This window comes from Pungitius pungitius, chromosome 17 (genome assembly GCF_949316345.1).
Source record: "Pungitius pungitius chromosome 17, fPunPun2.1, whole genome shotgun sequence".
Taxonomy (NCBI): Eukaryota; Metazoa; Chordata; class Actinopteri; order Perciformes; family Gasterosteidae; genus Pungitius; species Pungitius pungitius.
Window position 1 is genome coordinate 17,723,142 of NC_084916.1, and position 20,489 is coordinate 17,743,630.

Below are 20,489 nucleotides of genomic sequence, written 5' to 3' on the forward strand. Positions count from 1 at the left end.
TGCTTCATTCCATAAAGATTGCTTCCCACGTGCCTCCGTAACAGAACAGCCGGACAATGACAGCTGGAGATACGGCTCATGTGAGTCATGTTTTAGTATTTGTGATCATTTCAGTGACATTGATGGAACAAAACTGCATGGATTTAAGTGTCATGAAGACTTGGTGGTGCAGTCGTCTCAAATGTCCCTGGGAAGCTACCAAAGACATCTCAGGTTCTCCGATGTGACCCAAGGCTTCCTCTCATTCTACAATAGTCCATTCAGACGTTTCCAATGGAAGGCGTCAGCAGAAACCCCCCATCGCTGGAAGGCGAAGGGGAGACGTCTCCACCTCACGTTTCCCTGTAAATGTCGAGGATCCCAAACCACCGAAACTCCGCAGGCGTCGATGCCAGAAAAGCTCTCAGCCAATCAGAAGTCAGTGCAGCAGTAGTTCAGACGCAGTGATTCTCAGATCCAGACGGCTTTTAACCAATTCTCATTTTATTTGAAAGACCACAGGAATAAACATGGCTTCGTCTACGCTCTCCAGTCATTTGATGGATTTTTCTCTATTGATAACCTTGATAACTGTGTTAACTCATCAGTGACCAACGTTAAGGTCTAATCTGCGTTTCTGTGAATGCAGGAGGTGTGATGATGAGTGTCGTGCTTACACCCCGGGCCTTATTTGCAGTTTTGAATCTGCGTGTAGACTAAAAGGTATGAAAGTTAGCTCCAGGTGAAAAGAAAAAAAAGAGATCTTCCCTTTCAAGGAGAATCAGCTTTATCACCTCCCTGAAGGGGCTCAGATCTGTTACACTGGATTAATACTGGAACAACAGATGCTATGGTTATTATGGTTATTATGATGCCACGTAATAAATATGACAAGCTGTATGAAAATATACACCTAAACGATCAGCTGAGACAAAAAGGATGAGGCCCTGATTTTGTTTGTTATACACCAATAAAATGGTCTAAATCCAGAACTCAAAACCTAAGTGAGATTTGTTGTACACAGTTGTGTGTTACATGTGTGTATGCAAACAATCTTTAGTACTTCTGACATGAATCGTTATTAAACAGATGAAGCAGATCTAAAGCTTGGCTCAGGTGTCTTTTCTTACTTTATGTTGATCGAAAGGAAAGGAAGGGTTGGACAATTGGTAATAACACAACGTACTGTGCTCATCAGTGAACTTTAAAGGCGCTGCTGGGTCTGCCTTTAGACAGAGACTAATGCTAAGCTAAGCTATGCTAAGCTGCAGGGTCTGAGCTCAATAATGCATTTCCAAAAATGTCAAACCATTCCTTTGCAAAACTTTGCAGCGATGTTGCATGTTTTTGCCTTTTTCTATTTCTGAAATATTAAGTGTGTAGTTTATGTGCAGTTTGCTAAGAGAAGTCCTCACAACGATATTAGAACTGTGACAGAAGAATAACTGACAATGCAAGATTAGAGAGTGTTTTATGAGTAAGATGGGAGGGTTGTGGGAGTATAATTGGTCGTCCATGTGTTCATGATGATGCACTACACGGTTTGTTATGAAATGTGCGACGGCTTCCTGCATCATTCTTGTGCCAGATGTTTTACCTTCTCTCGTTTGTGGTAGAACTGAATATTCCTCTCGTAATCTTCCAAACTACTAAACACTTCATTTGATAGAACTGATGATCCTTTTTCCAAGCATTTCTGAGTCAGTTCCAGGAGTGGAACCATGTGTGCGGTGTAGCTGCAGCTGTGTGTGTGTGCGTGTGTGTGTGTGTGCGTGCGTTTCTAGTCGTCACTCTCGAAGGTGTGCAGGTAGGTCTTGAGGCTCAGCATGCTGCTGAAGGTCAGGTTGGTGGACCGGAAGAGGTCCAGGCCCGTCAGGATCTCCACGTCTCGGACTCGAGCCGTGTGAAGCTTCAGCAGGTCCTCCACCCACAGAGACTCGTCCTCTCCACTCTGCAGAGACACGGAGGGACGTGGTCAGTCACCATGGAGACGCCATGGTGTGTTAGTGGTCGACCTCAAAAACAAAGGTTGCCTGGATTTGTCTCTGTGATATGAATCTAGAAGTGACAGAGCAGGTCTGTTCATTTACTACGTCAGTATGACACCACATTCAGAATCACTGAGCCAACTGAGGCCAACGGTAGGAATGCTGGTCACCATCATGACCGCCATGAGTCACACAAACTAACTCTTGTGTAATTCTATTTTACGCTGGAAACTGGTTTGATGAGGGAATGTGAGGGGACAAACTGGTCGGTTTAGTGGTCTCACAAAACCATTTTAAACTGCATGTCAATCACAAAAAATGCTCCATAACTCAAACGTTCAACTTGTTGCTTCTGGTTTTGTCTGCAAAATGTAAATAAATCAGCCGGCAGCGTCTTTCTCTGAAAAGGGAAGTTTTTTAATATTCCAGCTGCTTCAGTTGTTTCCTGCCTCTCGTGTCCCTGCGTTAACTTTACTTCCTGTGGGTGTCTGCCGTGTCCCGGACCGTCTCTTGTCCCGGGTCCAGTCACTACGTTGTTTGTGTTTCCATGACGGAGTTCCTGATCCCCATTTGTCCCTTGGGCTTTTGGATCTGTAATAAAGCAGTTTGTGTTTGCCACATTGAGTCCTGCTTCGGCCTCCTCGATGTGACACTAAGCGAATTCAGGAGAAATCTACACACAGAAATAGAGAAAGTAGAAAAACCAACAACCAAATGTGTGTTTTGGATGTTTGGAAGTCAAATATCAAGCAGCATTTTGCTGTGAGGTGATTCACCATCAAACAGACACTGAGACACTCATTAGTTTCTCATGGAGTCACGTCGTGGGTTTTTTTCCTCTCAGGATCAGCGTGATGTTGGTTTAGTTCAAAGGGAACTCAGTCACACACCAAACAACGCTTATGACGTCGAAGCAGAAACTGGGAACAAAGAGGTGGTTCACCATGAGTGAGTCAGCGGGGGGGTGGGTGTGGGGGGGGGGGGGGGGTGCTGAGGTCAGTCCGGCCTCATTAGGGCCCTTCACCCAGTGGGAGTCAGACCTCAGACCGCTTTACACAGCTGTTCAAACCAGAGGCAGAAACCACCAGAGGGAGAAATGACATTAACAAGCTGCTTTTATCCATCTCAAATAACCGATATTATGCTGCAAGCCACTCTGCCTACTTCCAAAAGACAAAAACCAAGATGATGTTCTAAATGAAAGTGTCGATGTCTGTTTGTCCTTTCTGGTCCTCACTGGTTAAAGCCCCTAATAAAAGAGGCACTTCACATTCTACACTCATCACACCTCCTTCAGGAGACCAGTCAGAGGAGGACAATGACCCGTCCAGGTCGGCGGTCATCCCTGTTTCATTTGGTATTTCCGGGCCTCGTGTGTCACTGGGTTACACTTCCTGCCCTGCTGTGTTTTCTTCCTCCTCCATGATTCTCTCCCCTGTCCATCATTGTTGTCTCAGTGAATTCCACCATGTGTGTCCCGTGTCTCTTTGCATGTCTGTTAGTCTCTCGGTCCCTGCTTGTCCCCATCGTAGCCGGTCCATGAACAGACCCAGATATGAACGATATCGGTACTCCGATTCCTGCAGTTTAAGAATGAATTTCTGCAGAGCTGATTGAACCGGTTTAACCTGCAGCTTTTAAAGGTATAACCGAGAACTATTCAACACTTCAGATGAACAATGACTGTACAGAGAGAAATGTCAGAATCCAGTCGAGGAAACCGGTGTTCGTTTGTATGAATGGATGCAAAAAGAAATGAGACGCAATACAAGTCTGCTTTTTGAGCTCAGCATGTGTGAGGGAACCTGCACGGATCACACAGGCGATCCGCTCTGCTCGGGGAGGGTTTGGCGCCTGCGGCCAGGGAGGATGGCGTCATGTTGGCAGCTCGGTATTTGTGTTCGACGTGCTGCAGCCTGCTGATGTTTTTGAGGGGGAGATTCCCTCCACTTATTGACGCCATCAGTGGGAGAGGAAACGCTGTTTCAAAGTTTTGGAAACGGATGGTTGCCCCGGTTACGCTCCTAGGACTTCCTGTACAGGAAAACCTTTCAAGTTGGAGTCGGAGGAAACGTAACGCGACACCTGAAACCTGAGCTGGAGCCAACGTGAGAGGATTGCGTTCATAAGACCTGTCAAGAACAAAAGTTCTATCATTAATCAACCCTTAACCTTTGTTGCAACTGATTGCCTCTCACACCTTCGTTTGAGCTCGACCCAACGGCCCTTTACGGAAGAACAAAGCTCAAACAAAGTAAATATCATGGAACCATAAAAGCTGTTTCCCAGAAATGACTGCAGGACAAAACCCAGAGAGACTCCACACATTTCACTTTCTCTTTTGGGCAAAATGAAAACAGGACAGAGGAAACACGCTGTGCCGGTGTACAACATCTGGGCCGAAATACAGCTGCAATGTAGGAAAGGTTTCATCTCGGAGACAAAATGAATGTCCATGAAATGTACATCATGAGTTCGATGAGTCTCCTGACCCGCCCCGACTGGTTCTGTCTTGTCACCTTGTGACACACGCAGGAAACCTGCTGTGACTCGTAGCTGCGCGATGCTGCCTGTGCGACACCGCGTGACGTGCACGTGGTTAAGCTGATTCAAAATCACACTGCATGTCCTCATGGTTCTAAACCACAGGTAAGTAGTCAGTCCGGTTCTGTTTAGACTGCACAGCTTCACTCGGCTTAAAGCACCGACCAATGTCATTCCAGTTCAACCACAAGAGTGGATTTATATTTATTTTCTATTTAACAGATTTATCATTTATAATTTGCTGAGATTGTCAATTCCAAATGTGAAGCAAAAAAGGGGAAATTTAAGCTTATCTTCCCGTTATTTTATTTTTGGTGAATTGAACATGCAGAAATCACGCTTTATTTTATATTTTTTACATGCAGTCCTACTTTTATTTAGTTAGTTGAAAAATTGTAAAAAAACATTATGTTTATTTGCTGTCACACATGTGTGTTGAGTTCTTTGTTACGTGACAATAAATATTGTCAAAAGAGTTTTGAATTCATTTGATTTGTTAGTTGTCTATTGATTAAATGCAGATGTTGGCTCTATTCCTCTATTTAACCAGTGACCGGTCCACACTTTGGTGCAGTAGCCACACGGTGGATCTTTAAAGGTGGGAAGTCAGACGTCTCTAAACCCACAAAGTCTGTGCAACAACGCCACCAATCTCCGGTTGGACCTTCTCCCCCGAGGTCAGACTCCGTGGAGGAGGAAGTATTCTGATCATTTGGTCCACTATGGAGGACACGCCCAGGCGGTTGTTGGACCTGGTTCTGTTAGTGCATCTGCATTGGGTTCTTTCCTATTTCCTTCTTTTCTTTATAACAACAGCTGCAGCTTCCCCGTGAACTAAAGCCGTGATATTTGTGGTAATGGGCTCCCTGGATGGAGCACTAGAGCCATCCTCTAGGCAGCGGCGCCCCCTGCTGGGCGGTCACTCACATTGCAGGACTCCGAGTTGTCGGGTCGGTGAGCCAGCAGGAAGGAGACGGCCTGGAGTTCTCCGTCACATTCCTCCACCGTCTGGTTCATCTCTTGGCAGCTGGTCACCACTGTGTAGAAGTGGGTGGGGACGGGGGGGCCGTCGGCCGAGACCCTGGAGGAGAGAGGACGTGCTTCGATTCGTAAAAGCTGTTCTTTTTAGTTTGTTGAATAGATTTTAGGGAGAAATGCACAAAGCTAAAGGCGCCTGATAGCCGTTAGCTTGTTAGCTTAGTCACAAAAAAGTCCCAGAAAATCAGATCAGAGGCAAAATATCTGCCAATAATAATAATGATGATGAAAAGACTGCAGATCAAAACAAAGACGCTACAGCAGCAATGAATTATTAGATTTTGTTTCAACATTTAAATTCAAGTAATGATGTGAAATCTAGTAAAGAACCAGAAAGATATTACTTAAGACAACAAGTCTCTTTGTCCCACACGGTCTGCTTATTTTGTGTGATCATTTCTTTAGTATTTACTCTCTTATCGTCTCTCTGGAGTCTCGGAGGCCGTCGTAGTTGGAATCGAAGACGGGCCCGACCAGCACGTTCACGCCGTTGTGCTGGTCGGCGTAGCGCCTCAGCAGCGTCCCCTGCAGGAAGCTCCACAGCCCTGCACACCAGGAGGAATAAGGAATTATTCCTTACAATGAAATAAAAACTAAAACAGTATTGGGGTTATAGTGCCAGACGTTGGGTTTATTATGTAGAGACACATTTCTGTGCATTGAATAAAAAGGTTTGATGTTTTCATTATTTTTAAAATAAATAATGTCATCAAGCACAAGTTTCCTTTATTAGGAAATCTTGTAACTGTAAATGTTATATTCAGTAACTTTATCAATATTAAACAAACCAATTAAATGCGATTCAAAAGTCAAGTTCATTCATAAATTGTGTGAAACAGCTGTTGGAAGAAAACAATCAGATGGAATCAAGTTAACTGGAAAAATGAAACCTTTTTAACCAAGTTAGAAAATGTAAATGTCTTTATACTCTTTATGGTTTTAGGTCGAATGTCCACTAAACATTCAATAGTCCTGCTTCTTCCTCATGTTCAATAGAGAAAGCTGTACATCCTCACAGAGCTGAGGATCTACTCGTGGGGGGGGGGGGGGGGGTCCTGATAAGCCCTCTCTGTCTGCTCAGACAATAGGAGTCAGGCCGTCCTCGCTCTGACTTCTGTCTGTGTGTCAGGAGAGGAGGAGGGAGGTGGGAGGAGGAGGGAGGTGCGAGGCCCCTGAGGGAGGCCTGAGGGGAGTAAAAGGTCCTCTTTCAACACGTTTCTCCTCAGGCAGCAACCTGCAGCTGTGAAAGGTGAAGCTGCATCGTCTCCACTGGCCACCTGAGCAGAGGATCATCGTCCATTCAGTGGATCAATAAAGTAGTGCGACTCACTCTTGAAGGCCGGGTACATGGGGACGACGTTGGTGATGAGCGAGGCGTCGTATCTGGACTCTGGAGACGAGGCCAGCTCTGTCAACGACATCACACACAGAAAGTGTGTTAAACGTATGAACCCGAGTCAATAAAACCCGCCTGGTGGGTCCAGAAGGTCAGAGGAACTGATTCCACGTTAAAACCATTATCTGTTCTTATTTCAACTTTATACATCCATCATATGTTTGATTTGCACATGTGTTTCAACGGAAGAACAGCAGGATTCAATAAAACCAGTGACTCATGTCTCAGTTGGGCTCACCGGGGGGGAACAGGAAGCCGGGGCTCAGCAGCTCGTTCTGGCTGTAGCTGCTGCAGCTTTGACTGTGATCAGCTGACTCGCGCGAGTCCGCTCGGACGCACTGGTCGCCGGCGGACGCCTCCTGGACGGGAGTCATGTCCTCCTGACGGACACACACAGTTTTAGGAGTTAGTCTGCGTGCGGAGCGTCAGATCGTCGTGGAACGTGGGGTGAAGACGCGTGGTGGAAACACTGAGAGGTCAACGAGGTGCGTGAAGTTCACACAACATGTGTGAGTCCCAGGTGTGAGCAGCTGCACCTCGTGAACCTGCAGCATGCTCCAGTCAACATGGGGGGGCAGAGTGGGAGTGTTTCCTCTTGTTGGTGCACACCTTCATGTTGGTGCACACCTTCATGTTTGTGCACACCTCCATGTTGGTGCACACCTTCATGTTGGTGCACACCTCCATGTTGGTGCACACCTTCATGTTGGTGCACACCTTCATGTTGGTGCACACCTCCATGTTGGTGCACACCTTTGAAGTGGACGTGTTACACAGGAGACGTTTTGGTTTCGACATGTTGGACCTTTACACTTCATACACGTGCAACATTCTGCTTTCTCTCGATGCTTCATGGGAATCAGCTTGTAAACACTTGATAATCGCAGTGTAATTAGTTACAATGCAGCGACAGGGTGTTTCTCCCTTAAGACTGACTCATTATGGATCATTATGGATCACATGATGGTTGCATGGGTTCTAAGCGGTTCTGCAGGTTCTACCGGGTCCTCATGAGTACCTGTCGAGGGAGCGTGAAGGCCGTCCACAGCGGCATGGCCAGCTCTCTGCTGAAGCCACTGACGAACTCCACGTGGTGAAGCAAACTGTACTGAGTGTCGAACATCACGGCAGGACGACCGAATGGGAGGAGGGTGCTGTCTGCACACACACACACACACACACACACACACACCGTGCTTTGTGTTATCACAGGGCAAGACAACAGGAAACTAGAAATAATGCATCGGTTTTAAAGTTATTTTATTTCTGTCCCCATTAATTGCTTCCTCATATTTTCTTCAAACTGAGACTTGTGTGTAGAACGTGGATCACGGAGTTAAACTCTTGATTAGGAATCCAACCTCATCTTCATCAAAATGTTGCTGCCAAACCAGAAGAAGCTGCGCGTACGAGGACTTTAGTGAGCGTACCGAAAGTATCGCAGTAGTTAACAACTTGGACAAGGACCAGCTGATTGGAGGGAAGAGGACTGTCAATCATGGACCTACTGTAACTGTAGACTCCATCAGAAGCAGGACTGAAGGCTTTGATGTTCTCCTCCACTTTGTTCTGAAGCAGAAAGAAAAGAAGTCAGATTTTTTTGAGGAGCACAACTTGATTTTGACGTGTCGCGGTTTAAAAAAAGAACTGCAGGGGGAGGAGCTTTCTTTTATCTCCATAAGAAGTCCGATGGAGTTCTAACTTTGGAAGTTGTATCATTGCAGATGTTTCCTCTGACCTCATCGTCACAGCTACAGCCCAGGTCGTGGCTCACGGCGGAGGCGGGGTCCGTCGGCGGTGACGGGGATGTCACTTCCTCCAGGATGCTGGGTCGGTGCGGGGGATCCTTCAGCATGGCGTTCAAGCTGCCGTAAGTCCCGTTGTTCGGGGCCGGCTTCAGACCCAGCAGGTCTGAGACGGAGAGGAGAAGCAGTGAGTCGCCCTGACCACCGGAAACATGGAAACCATCAGGGAGAAGACACCAATGTTCTCACCACACATCACGTTGTATAATTCTATGTTATCAAACTCCGGCACTTGTTTCTGGAACTTGAAGCTCGGCCCGTGACCCATGAAAATGGTCTGTGTGAAGAAAACAAGATGTTTAACTCAGAAGCTTCCTCTGAAGCAGGAAACAACCCGTAAGCGACTTTTAGTTCTTAGTATTCAGAGACTTCAATCTTCACTTGTCATAGCAACGTGTCCCCATTAGTCTCTGCCCCCATCGTTTCATACTGTAGGTGTGAGCAGTGAATAAGAAGAGCTCGGTACACGCTACAGTCCAAGGCATCCCATGACATAGAGACTTTAGAACTACACAGTACCCTCATGCTGGTGATCTTGTTGTCAAAGCCGTGGTCACCAAAGAAACCGCATCGACTCCTCCGGCTCTCTGGCATTTTCCTAAAGCAAAGAGCAGAAATAGTGTGTTCTTTCAACAATGGATTACGCCATAAAAGAAAGAGTAACGTTGTTAAGTCAGTCAGTGGATGAAAGTCTGTGGTCTGCGTTGATGTCTTCTCGGCTCGTTTAGGGTCCAATCGCAATGTTCCACAGACTCAAGGTTCAGATGTGAGGTTGAACTCATAGACGTCTATGGGAGCAGAGGAGTCGCCCCCTGCTGGTCACTACACAGAAGTAGTCATTTCCTCATAGACGTCTATGGGAGCAGAGGAGTCGCCCCCTGCTGGTCACTACACAGAAGTAGAGTCATTTCCTCATAGACGTCTATGGGAGCAGAGGAGTCGCCCCCTGCTGGTCACTACACAGAAGTAGAGTAATTTCCTCATAGACGTCTATGGGAGCAGAGGAGTCGCCCCCTGCTGGTCACTACACAGAAGTAGAGTCATTTCCTCATAGACGTCTATGGGAGCAGAGGAGTCGCCCCCTGCTGATCACTACACAGAAGTAGAGTCATTTCCTCATAGACGTCTATGGGGGCAGAGGAGTCGCCCCCTGCTGGTCACTACACAGAATGCAGCTTTAACGCGTGACGCATAGCTTCACTTTTACACAGGTGGAGGTTGCCACCTGATGGGTATTAGGACTGAATCTGTGCGTCACAGGTACCTGGCGATGTGCCACTTCCTCTCCATCAGCAGGTGGACGTCCTCGATCCTGCGGTGGTTGGCGTAGTGAAGCCTCTTTGGTAGATGCTGCTTCAGGTACGGCTTGAAGTGCTGAGTCGGCATTTTACACTGAAACAACCAACATAGGCGTGACCTCTCTGAGGAACTACATGAACAAGTTTACTTCACGTCTTTGTTGTGATTGGGGGGAACTTGTTCTAATGAATTACCGTGAGGTTTGCGACCACAACCTTCGGGTCATCTGGAAGAGAAAACTTGTCAAATAGAAGCATCCTTTCTTTTCTTTTTCAAAACATGATAAAGTGTAGTGTCAGTGTCCTCTTACAGGTGGTGGATTTGGGGTCGCGGGGTCGCACCCTGCCCAGCGAGCCGGGGATCAGCGTAATCTCCTCTATGTTGAGCGGGTAGCTGCTGAGAAACTCTGTCCGATCGCAGTGGGCCTCCTCCATACCTGAGGGACGCTTTCTGTTATTATTACCAAATGATTCACCTAAAGGAACCACAACATACAAATACACATCTCTTGTTCCTCTCTACCAGAAGTGAGCGACATACTTCATCTGGAACATGTGCTGCCCCAAAAAATAATCTACAGGGGAATTTGTGTTCGTGCTTCTCAAACATGCTTCAGAACCTCGAAGGGCTGTTTTTCTCACACTGTTCCAGCAGCTTTAGGAGCACAGTTTATTGCAGAAATTTGTTCCAGTTGAGAACTAAATGGTGCAGTGTTTAAACAAACATGACAGAGCTGAACACGAGGCGGTCATACCGTGGTCTCCCACAATGATGATGTTGACACAGCGATGCAGGTTCATCTGCTTTAGACCGTTCATCAGCTGACCAATGATGTTATCGATCTCCCTCAGAGGGTTATCCAGCTGTGCACAGGATCGACAAACAAATACTACAGATGTATACGTTTTAATTGATGTAATGAAGCAATGCACTCAACCCAAGAGAGAACTTCATCCCTTTTGATCAGGGCATCCAGGTGGGTGCTCTCACTGCTTCTCTACCCACCATGGGGAGGAGGGGGCAGTGGCCCCCACCAGCAGCTCACCTCACTGCTGAGCGGTCCCAGACGATGTCCGAAGGTATCCGGCTGCTCCGAGTGGACGGCAAAAACATACGGCCTAACGAGACACAACGCGGACAGTTTGAATTCTCTGGATCCAGGTTTGGGAGCATTGTGAGGTCACAGCCATCTGAACCTGATTGAACCCTTTGCTGAACGTCTCTCCGTAACTCACCCTCTCACGACTCTAAAGAACTCAAATCAGGTGGTGATTCCCTCGCTGGCTTTATCTTCTTTTTACACCCACTAACTCACAAAAACCCACATTACTGCTAACGCTTTGGACAAACTAAATTATTCATTCCTGGCGCTCATAGATGGCCATGAACGGTTCATTGAGCACTTTGTGCCAGGGTTGACGCCAAAATGTACCTGCCGCTGATTACAGCGTCACCACATGGCCGAATGGAGCCGTGTTACTTGGGAAGCAAATGACTCGTTTAGAGTTATTGGGCCAAGCGTCGTGTTTCTAGCCCGTTCCAGCTCACAAGAATTACAGACAACCGATAATCACAAACCGACACAAGCTCAACGTCGGCTTCTGCGCCTTTAGGCTGTAACTATTTGTAATAATAATGAAATTATTGGCAGCTTAGGTTGTGTTTTTTGTGTTATCTCGACTTATTGGGACCAAGCATACCGTTGCATATTGTGCAGTCTGAAGTCAGAGTTTGGTCTAATGCTGCGTTCACACCAAAAGCAAAGCGAGTTTTCACCATGCTTTACTCGGCCGACTAGTTGTAGTTATTTCGCTTCATTTGCCTCCCACTTTATTTGCAGCTGATAGGGGGCGTGGCTTACCTCTGTTACTTGCTATGTGATAATAATTTCTGCTATCCAGCATGGAAATAAATAACCACAATTTCTGCCCTTTATTTGTTGTGTGAATTACATAAAGTGTGTTCACGCTGTGGCAGCTGGACGGCGGTAATGACGAGTCGAGCATCTCAGCGCTGATTGGCTTTCAGAAGACATCCGTCTGGTGGGAATTTGCTCCGCAACCAGTTGCGTCTGTGCATCGGCTTTGCTTTGCATATACGAATAAGTCGCTTCGCTTTGGTGTGAACGCAGCTTAAGAGAACCCGGGTCCACATGACCACAGAGAGAAATACAACTGCTTTAATTGGTGCATTCATGTCTTAAAAACGATTCTAACCAAAGTTCCAAATATACCTTTCATCATCGGGCAGATGCAGCCAGTGGAGGATGGTTAGAATCCTTCTCTCCAGAGGAATCACCCTGAAACGAAACCATTAAGAAGTGGGAGGGGAAGTCAAAGGAAGCAGACACAAAACGCAGTTACCGATTGTTTGGGTCCTTTGGGTCCTTCGCTGTGGAAACCTGGCCTTCTTTCTACCACTTGGCGTCTTGATTTGAAGCCCTTTCGCCCAGCAAGCTGGGGTTTGAGTGGTCAATGGCCTCCTCTGTGACTGAGTGAGTGGGGCCATTGTCTGGAGTCTTGTGAGAGTTTGGGCCCACTGAGGGCCGCTCATCGTGATCAGTACGTCATCAACATGCTAACGCCATTCCCAACAAACCCGTCTGGCTGAGGAGAGAAGCCACTTTAAATTACAGTTCATCTCCATCATTTGTGTGACTCATTGAGACCATTAGTGTGTAAAATGGCAATGTAGTTAAGTTGCTTTTGCCTTTTCCCTTTTGTAGAGAAGGAACAGTGCTTTAATTCACCACGGACTGTTCCAGAGAAAGGTTCATGCTGACTTTAATCTATAGTCGCGAAGACATTTCTTTTGTTTGTAGCAGGAAGACCAAGAATGTATTTTGATTTTGTTGTACATGCTTTCTTTGTTTTTTTGGTTATACCTTGTGTGTTGATAGTTTTTTGGGTTTGTCCTCGTAGGTGTGAACATGGTCGGAGGCTTTGGCTGATCAAGAACTCAAGAACAAGAACAGTAATTTTCTATTACAGCAAATGTACCCAAAGGCGAAGCGCTGCGTTCAGTGTCTGAAGCTATTAAGAAATATTCCAGTACTAACTTAAGTACCAAGGCCAGAAGAAGGAGGCTGCTTTCACTCCTTGTTCCTCTGCTGTGATCCAGATCTGTCAAACAGGAAAGACAACGTCAGCACACTGCTGAATGGTCCCTGAGTTTACACCCTTTCTTTGTCACATAGAACATCTCCTGGATGATGTTACACATGTAAAAGTGTACTTGTAATATGATCTATCAACCTCCAGGATGTGAACCCTGTAAAGGTCTTCGTTGGGTTAAAGCCTGCGATCATCGCAGTGAGCGGCATGCAGAGATCTGATCCCTGAGCAGCGCAGATTGCATCTGACTCTGATTCCCCGATTGCCAAGCCGCTATCCAGAGGTCACTCACCGGCTGTCCGCCCCACCAGCGGTGGTTCAACTTCTCCCTGGTGCGCAGGCTGAAGGTAGCATTGAACACGGGGTCGTACATGGTGTTCCCCACGATCCCATGGGACTCTGGGTAAAGACCCTGCAGAAGAGCAACGTCCCCACAATTAATGAAGCAGATATCAGGCAGGTGGACCCTTGAAGACCCTCACAGAGACATCGCCCAGGGTCACTCACCGTGACTAGTGAGTATAAATTTGGGAAGGTCTTTGACGGGTAGACTGGTCGCATGTAGGGGGCTGACGTTCCACACTGTCCTAAGAGGAAAGAAAAGAAAAATGATCAGTATTAAACTTAATACACTTTAAGCACCACATTAAAGAGAATAAAGAAAGCTTCCAGGTCCAGACCACAAAGACTTCTATAAGAGTTATCTGTGTTCTGTAGTAAAGCCGCTGAGCTTTATACAGGCTGTTTGTCTTTGTTAAAAGCTCTTTTATCTGGTCAGTGGTTGACATCTGAAGGCTGTGATGTCTTAAAGTCTCTTCCTGTCTTATGTTCCTTTTGTCTCCAGTCCTTCACAGAGGGATCACATCAGCGTTGGAAATACGCAAGGGCAAAGGGCCAGATTGCCCCCAAGAAATATAATATTGCCCCCAATATCATGTGGGGGGGGGCAAAAAATGCCCCCATAATTTTCTCCAAAAATAATTATAATTTAGTATTGCCATTGAATGTTTTGTTTAAATGATGAATCAAATCAAATCAAAAGAAAAGGGAGTGCTCCTTGATCAGACCTGTGATTCACCCACCCATCGACCATCAAAAGATGGATGATAGATTAGCTTCGGTTGGAGGAAGACCACAAGAGAACCACCCGCATTAATTTCAAGGCACTCAAAGCTGCCAACAACAAACTGCCAAGGTCTTTGTCAACCAGCACCGCAAATTATTCTGCTGACTTCATCAAGGGGAGCGAAAATATCCAGAAATTTGTGTCCTTTCGTCACCCGACGACCGAGCAGCATACCATCGCATATGATAAGTGATAACTAGGTGTTAATTATCTTGAAATTATTTGACGTTAACCCATTACGTTAGTTAGCTAACATTAGCTAGCTCTGATTCGCTATTTAACTAATGTTAGCTACAAAGGCGTGCTAGCTAGCTAACGTTAGATAACTTTGGACGTAGTGCAGTCAGTGAGATGTTTCCTCTTCTCATAAGTTACTGCCATCTTTTGGTTAACAGCCAATCCTCTATTTGGGTAAAATACAATTAGTTGAGACTGTAGTTGACGGTTCAAGGTTTAAATTTGTTGTTCTTTGATTTTACAGAAGCATGAAGTAATCAGCTCCATAACAAAGAGCCAACTGTGGATGCAGAGACAGCATTCTGCAGAATGGTCCCGCTGTTTGACATTGCTTCACATATTGCTTAATGCAAGAAACTACAAAGAAAGAAGTATCTAATTTATGTTTTCTGTTCATTTTGGTTAAAAAAAAGAAACAAGTACAACAAAAAGAAACACTGTAGACTGCTGCCTAATAGTCGTATTGCTGCCATTTGAAGATCCATGCATATATAGGAAGTATATTTATTATTTAAAAAAAAGGTTAAACGTTATGTTTCAAAAAATGCCCCCAATTTCTTATAAATTGCCAATGGTTTTCAGTCGGTGGGGGCAAAAACTGCCCCTGAAATAATATTTAAATGTATCTTATCTTTATCTAAATTTTTTAATCGATCGGTTGCTGGCGCAGCTCCAGAGGTGAGCCGAGCCGTCCGGTCTGACCCACTTTCCCATTGAGAGAACCTTAGTTCACTAGGAGGAACCCAAGTGGAACTGCTTTAGACCTAGCTCAGCTCATCAAGTCAGGTTTCAGATTTTAAGCCTAATTGCTTTCCTTAGTTATTGCTAATACATGCCAATGGAGGCCATCCAGGAGAACACAATTATCATCTTCCCATTTTTTTTAAATGTATTCATTTTTGCCCCTAGACATGAACTCCAGATTGAATCGATTTCTGTTTCAAAATGCTACAACTGCATTTAGAACCAAAGCATGAGGAGGAATGAATGCGACATACTCAGTTTGTGCATGTTAGGGATGACAGATTTGCCCTTCTTCAGGTAGGAGGCTCTGAACCCGTCCACAGACAGCATGATGAGTGGAGGACGGATGAAGCTGAGACCAACCAAGAGGACAGAATACACAATATTACCACGTAGATATAGACAAATCAGAAGACACGTTCACGGGACCCTGTTGGTCCCTGCAGGCTGAATTAGCTCTTTTTTTATAGTTTCATTTTAACATTGGGTTTAATTAGGGACTAATTGATTGTGACTTGTCTATTAATTATCTGGTTTAATTACACCTGGTTTTATTATTTGAAACAATTTTCTTATCTTGTATAATGTTGTGTTGTGCTCTATTACATTACAGGTCATTTAGCTGACGCTTTTATCCAAAGCGACTTACATTGCATTATAACCCATGCGTTACATTTTGCCTAGGGAGCAACAGACACTGAATATGTGAAGGTGTCTTGAGTTGGACTCACCCTGTGGGACATTCGGCTCTCTCGATCTCCTCACAGTCTCCATGGACCCACGAGGCCTCACCTCATGAGGGGAACAAGAGCACAGAGTAAGCCCCCCCCGCCTTTCATGCACATATCCCAGGCCGTTATTGGGGCAGCTTTGTACCTTCGCAGAGCGACTTGTAGTTGGAGCAGCAGTCCCCTCGCTCCAGGCAGTCTGCTGAGCAGTGGCAGGCGTGCTCGTCATTCCTCTCCTCCCCACAGCGGTCCTGCGTGCACTCGAAGCCTCCCGCTGAGACCCAGGAGGGAGGGAGGAGAGTTCAGTGTCACGTCATTACTCTGATACCACCGCTTTGATGGAACACAATGAGGCTGAGCAAGATTATAACATGCAGCACCAATAAATCCTGGGATTTGAACCCTAAGTTTCAGTCCAAGGAAAGCAATGAACGGAGGAGCTCATAATTGGAAATGTTTTTTCCTTTTAGCTTTGGCAAGTTTCTCACTGTTGTTTGCTTAATGTTTTCAAGATGAAACCTCGGTTTCACTCTCCACTCTCACTCAGGCCAAGCTCTAAATCAGCATCAGATGAAAAGTGACGTGGTGCTTCACTCCAGGACAGTTGGCCTTTGTTCATGTTGAACGCGCCACAGCAGAAAGCACTTAGGCTGTTTTGTTAGCCAAGTTCTCTGAGTACTGGGGCTACCGTAGTACTGCCGGGTAGTATTCTGAAGAATATGTTGGTAGCAGCAGTCATTTATGCGGTCTGTTTCAATACATGCAAAATAATAATGTGTTGTTCTGGCTCAGAGGGAGAGCAGATCAACCTCCAAAGGGAAGATCTGGGGTACAAATCCTCTGCCCCTCCTTTGTTGCTGAAGTGTCCTTGGACAGGACACAAAAGCCCCAAATTTCTCCCAGAGGCTGTGCATGGAGGTATGAATGGGTGGATGAAGATCTGTATTGTGAAGTGCTTCTAGTGGTTGGGAGACTAGAAATCTAAGCCCATTTTCCATTTGATATACAAAACAAGACTCAACCAAAGTACCACTTAGTTCCGATCAGTCAGACGACACTTACGATGGTTCTACGTTGTGTGTTTCACACAGGACATGCAGCCACACAGGGTTAAAATGTGACGTGCTGACTAACACATCCACCTTGACCTTCTCCTGACGTGGGCTTCTATTTCTACTGAGGCGCTCCTTCCTCGCCACAGACACACACAGCGCCAAGCGTGAATCAATCCGCCTTTCGAAATAGTCCTCAACAAATGCACTATTTCCTCTGTATGAGCCAAACCTCATTAAAATTACTTTAAGGCAAACAAGATGGTATGTTTGGAAATTTTTAAAGAAGTGTATCTCATGTAGGAACTGATGAGGGCCAAAGAAAGGATAACAAGGTCAGAAAGTGTGAAGACAAAGGGGCACATTGTTGGTTTCAGTCTTTTCATGGACTTTGTTGTAATAGGAAAACATTGGATTAAAAGATACAAGTACAAGACTTGTTTTTGTGGCGGCCAACAATCGGGCAGCACAGGCAAGAAGAAGGTAAAACGATTGAGACATCAGACCGACCTGTTTTCAGACATTGCTCCTCAAAGTCGGAGCAGCAGCTGTAGTAGGTTTTACACAGATTGTCACATCTGCATCCCGGAGGTTTGGCCTCCTCCAGCTCAAAGCACCTCCCCTTGCAGGAGCCCGCTGAGCTGACCCACTCTGAGACAACTGGAGGGAGGAGAAGGGCTGCGGTTACACAAACACTCTGGACTCATTGTTTTTCTCTGTAGTGACCAGCAGGGGGCGACTCCTCTGATCCCATAGACGTCAATGAGAAAATGACTCTATCTTGGTTAGTTATTAGTAGTTAGTGATGGTCTAATCAATAATTTAGTTATTTAGCAGTAGTTCATTTTGGTTAAACCAATAGTTTGGTTGACAACACGATTGCTTCATTTCAACATGAGCCATTTGTTTCATGCGCATAGAATCAGAGGTTCTCACCTTTAGTGTGAAGTGCTGGGTTGTCTCCTCCCTCTGCCGGGCTACTGGCTTGAAAAACATAAGCTCTGCTGACATCAGTTGTCCACAGACAGAACAGAACCGCTACCTGCAGAAGAACCACGGGCCACACGTTAGACACACATCCAATTATCTCATCATGACTCCGGTAGGCAAGAACCTCCTTTAGGTTAAAGGTTAGGCTCAGCAGCAGCTCAGGAGAGAACAACCGTAGACCTACTGGATACAGTACTGGGCACAGGGCCCAGGTATGGGGCCCCCAGGGCCTTCTGTTTGACGTTACTTGTGACAGTTCTTTTAACAAATGCAAAAAAAGGTTACTCAACAAAACCAAACATGGACACAAAATGACCATAAAGAAAAAGAAAACCACTACATGGTCACCCCAAAAAAACGTAGAGAGAGAGACACAAAATGACCAAAAAGTTGTTTTTTTAAAGACAAAAACTAATGCAAAAGAATCCACAGGATGCCAAGATACAAAGAGACACAGAGAGATACTAAAAGATACTAGGAGATGCAAAACCAACAAGAAGATGCATCGAAGCACTATGAATAGACGCACAATCTCCTAAAAGAGAAGCACAATGATATGCAAAAGAAACTGTTTGGAGCTCCTTGACGCTCTCGGCCTCAAGGGTCTCATTGTCTCATAATCTGTCCATGAGTTCAGCCTCTGTGTCTGGACTTTTCTCTTTGATTTTCTATCTCCATGTCCCAACCAGGAGACACATTCACACCTCAGTGAAGAGGTCAGAGGTCAACAGCAAAATTCGACTAAACAAAATAGCGAATCCAACTCTTGTGTTGGACACAATCAGCAAACACGATTTCACTCAGAAGCAAACAGCGGATTTTGGAAAAAGCACTTTGAATATCTTATGAAAATACTAATGGCACTTAAGTCTTTCTAATACTAGTAAGACTAGTACTAATTCTAGTAAAATATAACTTACAGTCTCTATTCGATTAAAAGATCAAATCACAACCCAACGCGACAAGACATGTCTTCATCACGGGTCTTCATCACGGGTCCAACTAGAGTGAAAAACTACTGGTTATGCATCATCAAACATAACAAGGCATCCAAGGGCACGCCCAAGTCCTCTGATGGGACCACCGATGGACATTATTTTGGGGGGAAAGTTACGACCACGATCTCTCTTGAATTAATGCCGTGAATTACTGATTTGATTTTTGTCAGATAAGAAGATGATTTCTTGGTATAAATATGCAACTTGTCTTCCCAGCTGTTAAAAAGTCTGGATGAATTCCATCAGGTTTGATGATGTCCAAGTGTTGAGAGGCTACGTTAGCAAGCGAGCTAACGCGAGGAGAGGTGAAGGAGACAATACCACCAACTGAGACTTTTAAAATGGGATTTCAGATGCAAACATCACGTGGGTAGTTTATCGAACAATGTAAATGAGTTCAAATCAATAAATTGATTTATTATTATTTTTGAAAAGAGGAGGCGGGACTTTGCCTCTGTGTGGAAGGTTCACCAGTCAAGTTGAGTCAATCCAGTGGAATGATAAGAGCAAGACAACGAGACCAAAAGCTCTAATGAAACACATTAATGTGTTCACAACCCCCCCCCCCCCCCGCCCCACACACACACACCCAAACCCACCTCCACTGACATAAACACCTCAGATTCATCCAGCTAAAGGACTGCTCCATTAAACACATTATCAATGGAGGTGTTTGCATTAATAATGATTCTATGATGACGACGATGATGATGATGATAATAATGATGATGATAATGGATGCGAGACCCAAACAGCAGCAGGTCGGTCACAACTTGCATGTGAGGCAAAGTGCAGCTCCGTCACTCACGGGTCGATACATCGAGGGGGGGGGGGGGGGGGGGCGTCTAAATGAAAAGCTAAAAACAACAGCGACATCAAATATATCAAAACTGTCACACAGTCTTACCGTACCAAATTTCCCGATAGCATGTTCCAAAGAGCGGATCAGCTCGGAGCATTACCCCCGGAAACTAAGGAGAAAGATCCCGAAAATGTGTCCAACGTCCCGTAGAAGCTGTGCTGGCCTCTGCGGATCGATGGAGCGGAGCGCAGGAGTCCAACTCTCTCTCTCTCTCTCTCTCTCTCTCTCTCCCCCCCCCCCCCCCCCCCCCCCCCCGTTGTTTGCCTTTGCCTCCCTCTCGGGGCCATCAGCATGACGTAACGGGGACAGCTGCTCTCTGGTACAACTGTGTGGAGTTATGCTTTTGAAAGTTTAATTAGAAACTTAAAATTCATATAGAATAATATCTTCATAATAATATAGATCTGGAATACTATGTAACAACCTTATAAAAGTATAGAATAATAGCCTTATAATAGTAAAGAATCATATGTAATAACCTTATAATAATATTGAATAATATGTAATATGATATAATAATAAAGAATCATATGTAATGACCTTATAGTAATAAAGATTCATATGTCATAACCTTATAATAATGTTTAGTA

The 20,489-nt window shown here is 45.4% G+C and overlaps 1 protein-coding gene across 1 annotated transcript; it reads right to left on the reverse strand.

Annotated features, from left to right (window-relative positions):
- Positions 1–462: 462 nt before the first annotated feature.
- Positions 463–20,118, reverse strand: LOC119218941 (ectonucleotide pyrophosphatase/phosphodiesterase family member 2-like). The gene is made up of 25 exons (XM_037473746.2): positions 19,950–20,118; positions 17,986–18,091; positions 17,560–17,709; positions 16,146–16,271; positions 16,001–16,061; positions 15,524–15,621; positions 13,670–13,749; positions 13,455–13,574; positions 13,116–13,171; positions 12,283–12,348; positions 11,095–11,167; positions 10,804–10,912; positions 10,360–10,485; positions 10,244–10,275; positions 10,015–10,142; positions 9,270–9,348; positions 8,940–9,027; positions 8,684–8,856; positions 8,454–8,514; positions 7,964–8,103; positions 7,184–7,325; positions 6,880–6,957; positions 5,962–6,094; positions 5,439–5,592; positions 463–1,930 (listed from the first exon to the last, which is right to left on the reverse strand). The coding sequence occupies exons 1-25, from the start codon at positions 19,965–19,967 to the stop codon at positions 1,760–1,762; spliced, it is 2,568 nt and encodes an 855-aa protein (XP_037329643.2). The 5' UTR covers positions 19,968–20,118; the 3' UTR covers positions 463–1,759.
- Positions 20,119–20,489: the final 371 nt, after the last annotated feature.

Coding starts and splice junctions, on each gene's coding strand:
- LOC119218941 (XM_037473746.2), bottom strand. Junction 15,622..16,000: donor AGAGCCGAATGTCCCACAGG/GTGAGTCCAACT, acceptor GGTTGGTCTCAG/CTTCATCCGTCCTCCACTCA. Junction 13,172..13,454: donor GCTGGTGGGGCGGACAGCCG/GTGAGTGACCTC, acceptor CCTGTTTGACAG/ATCTGGATCACAGCAGAGGA.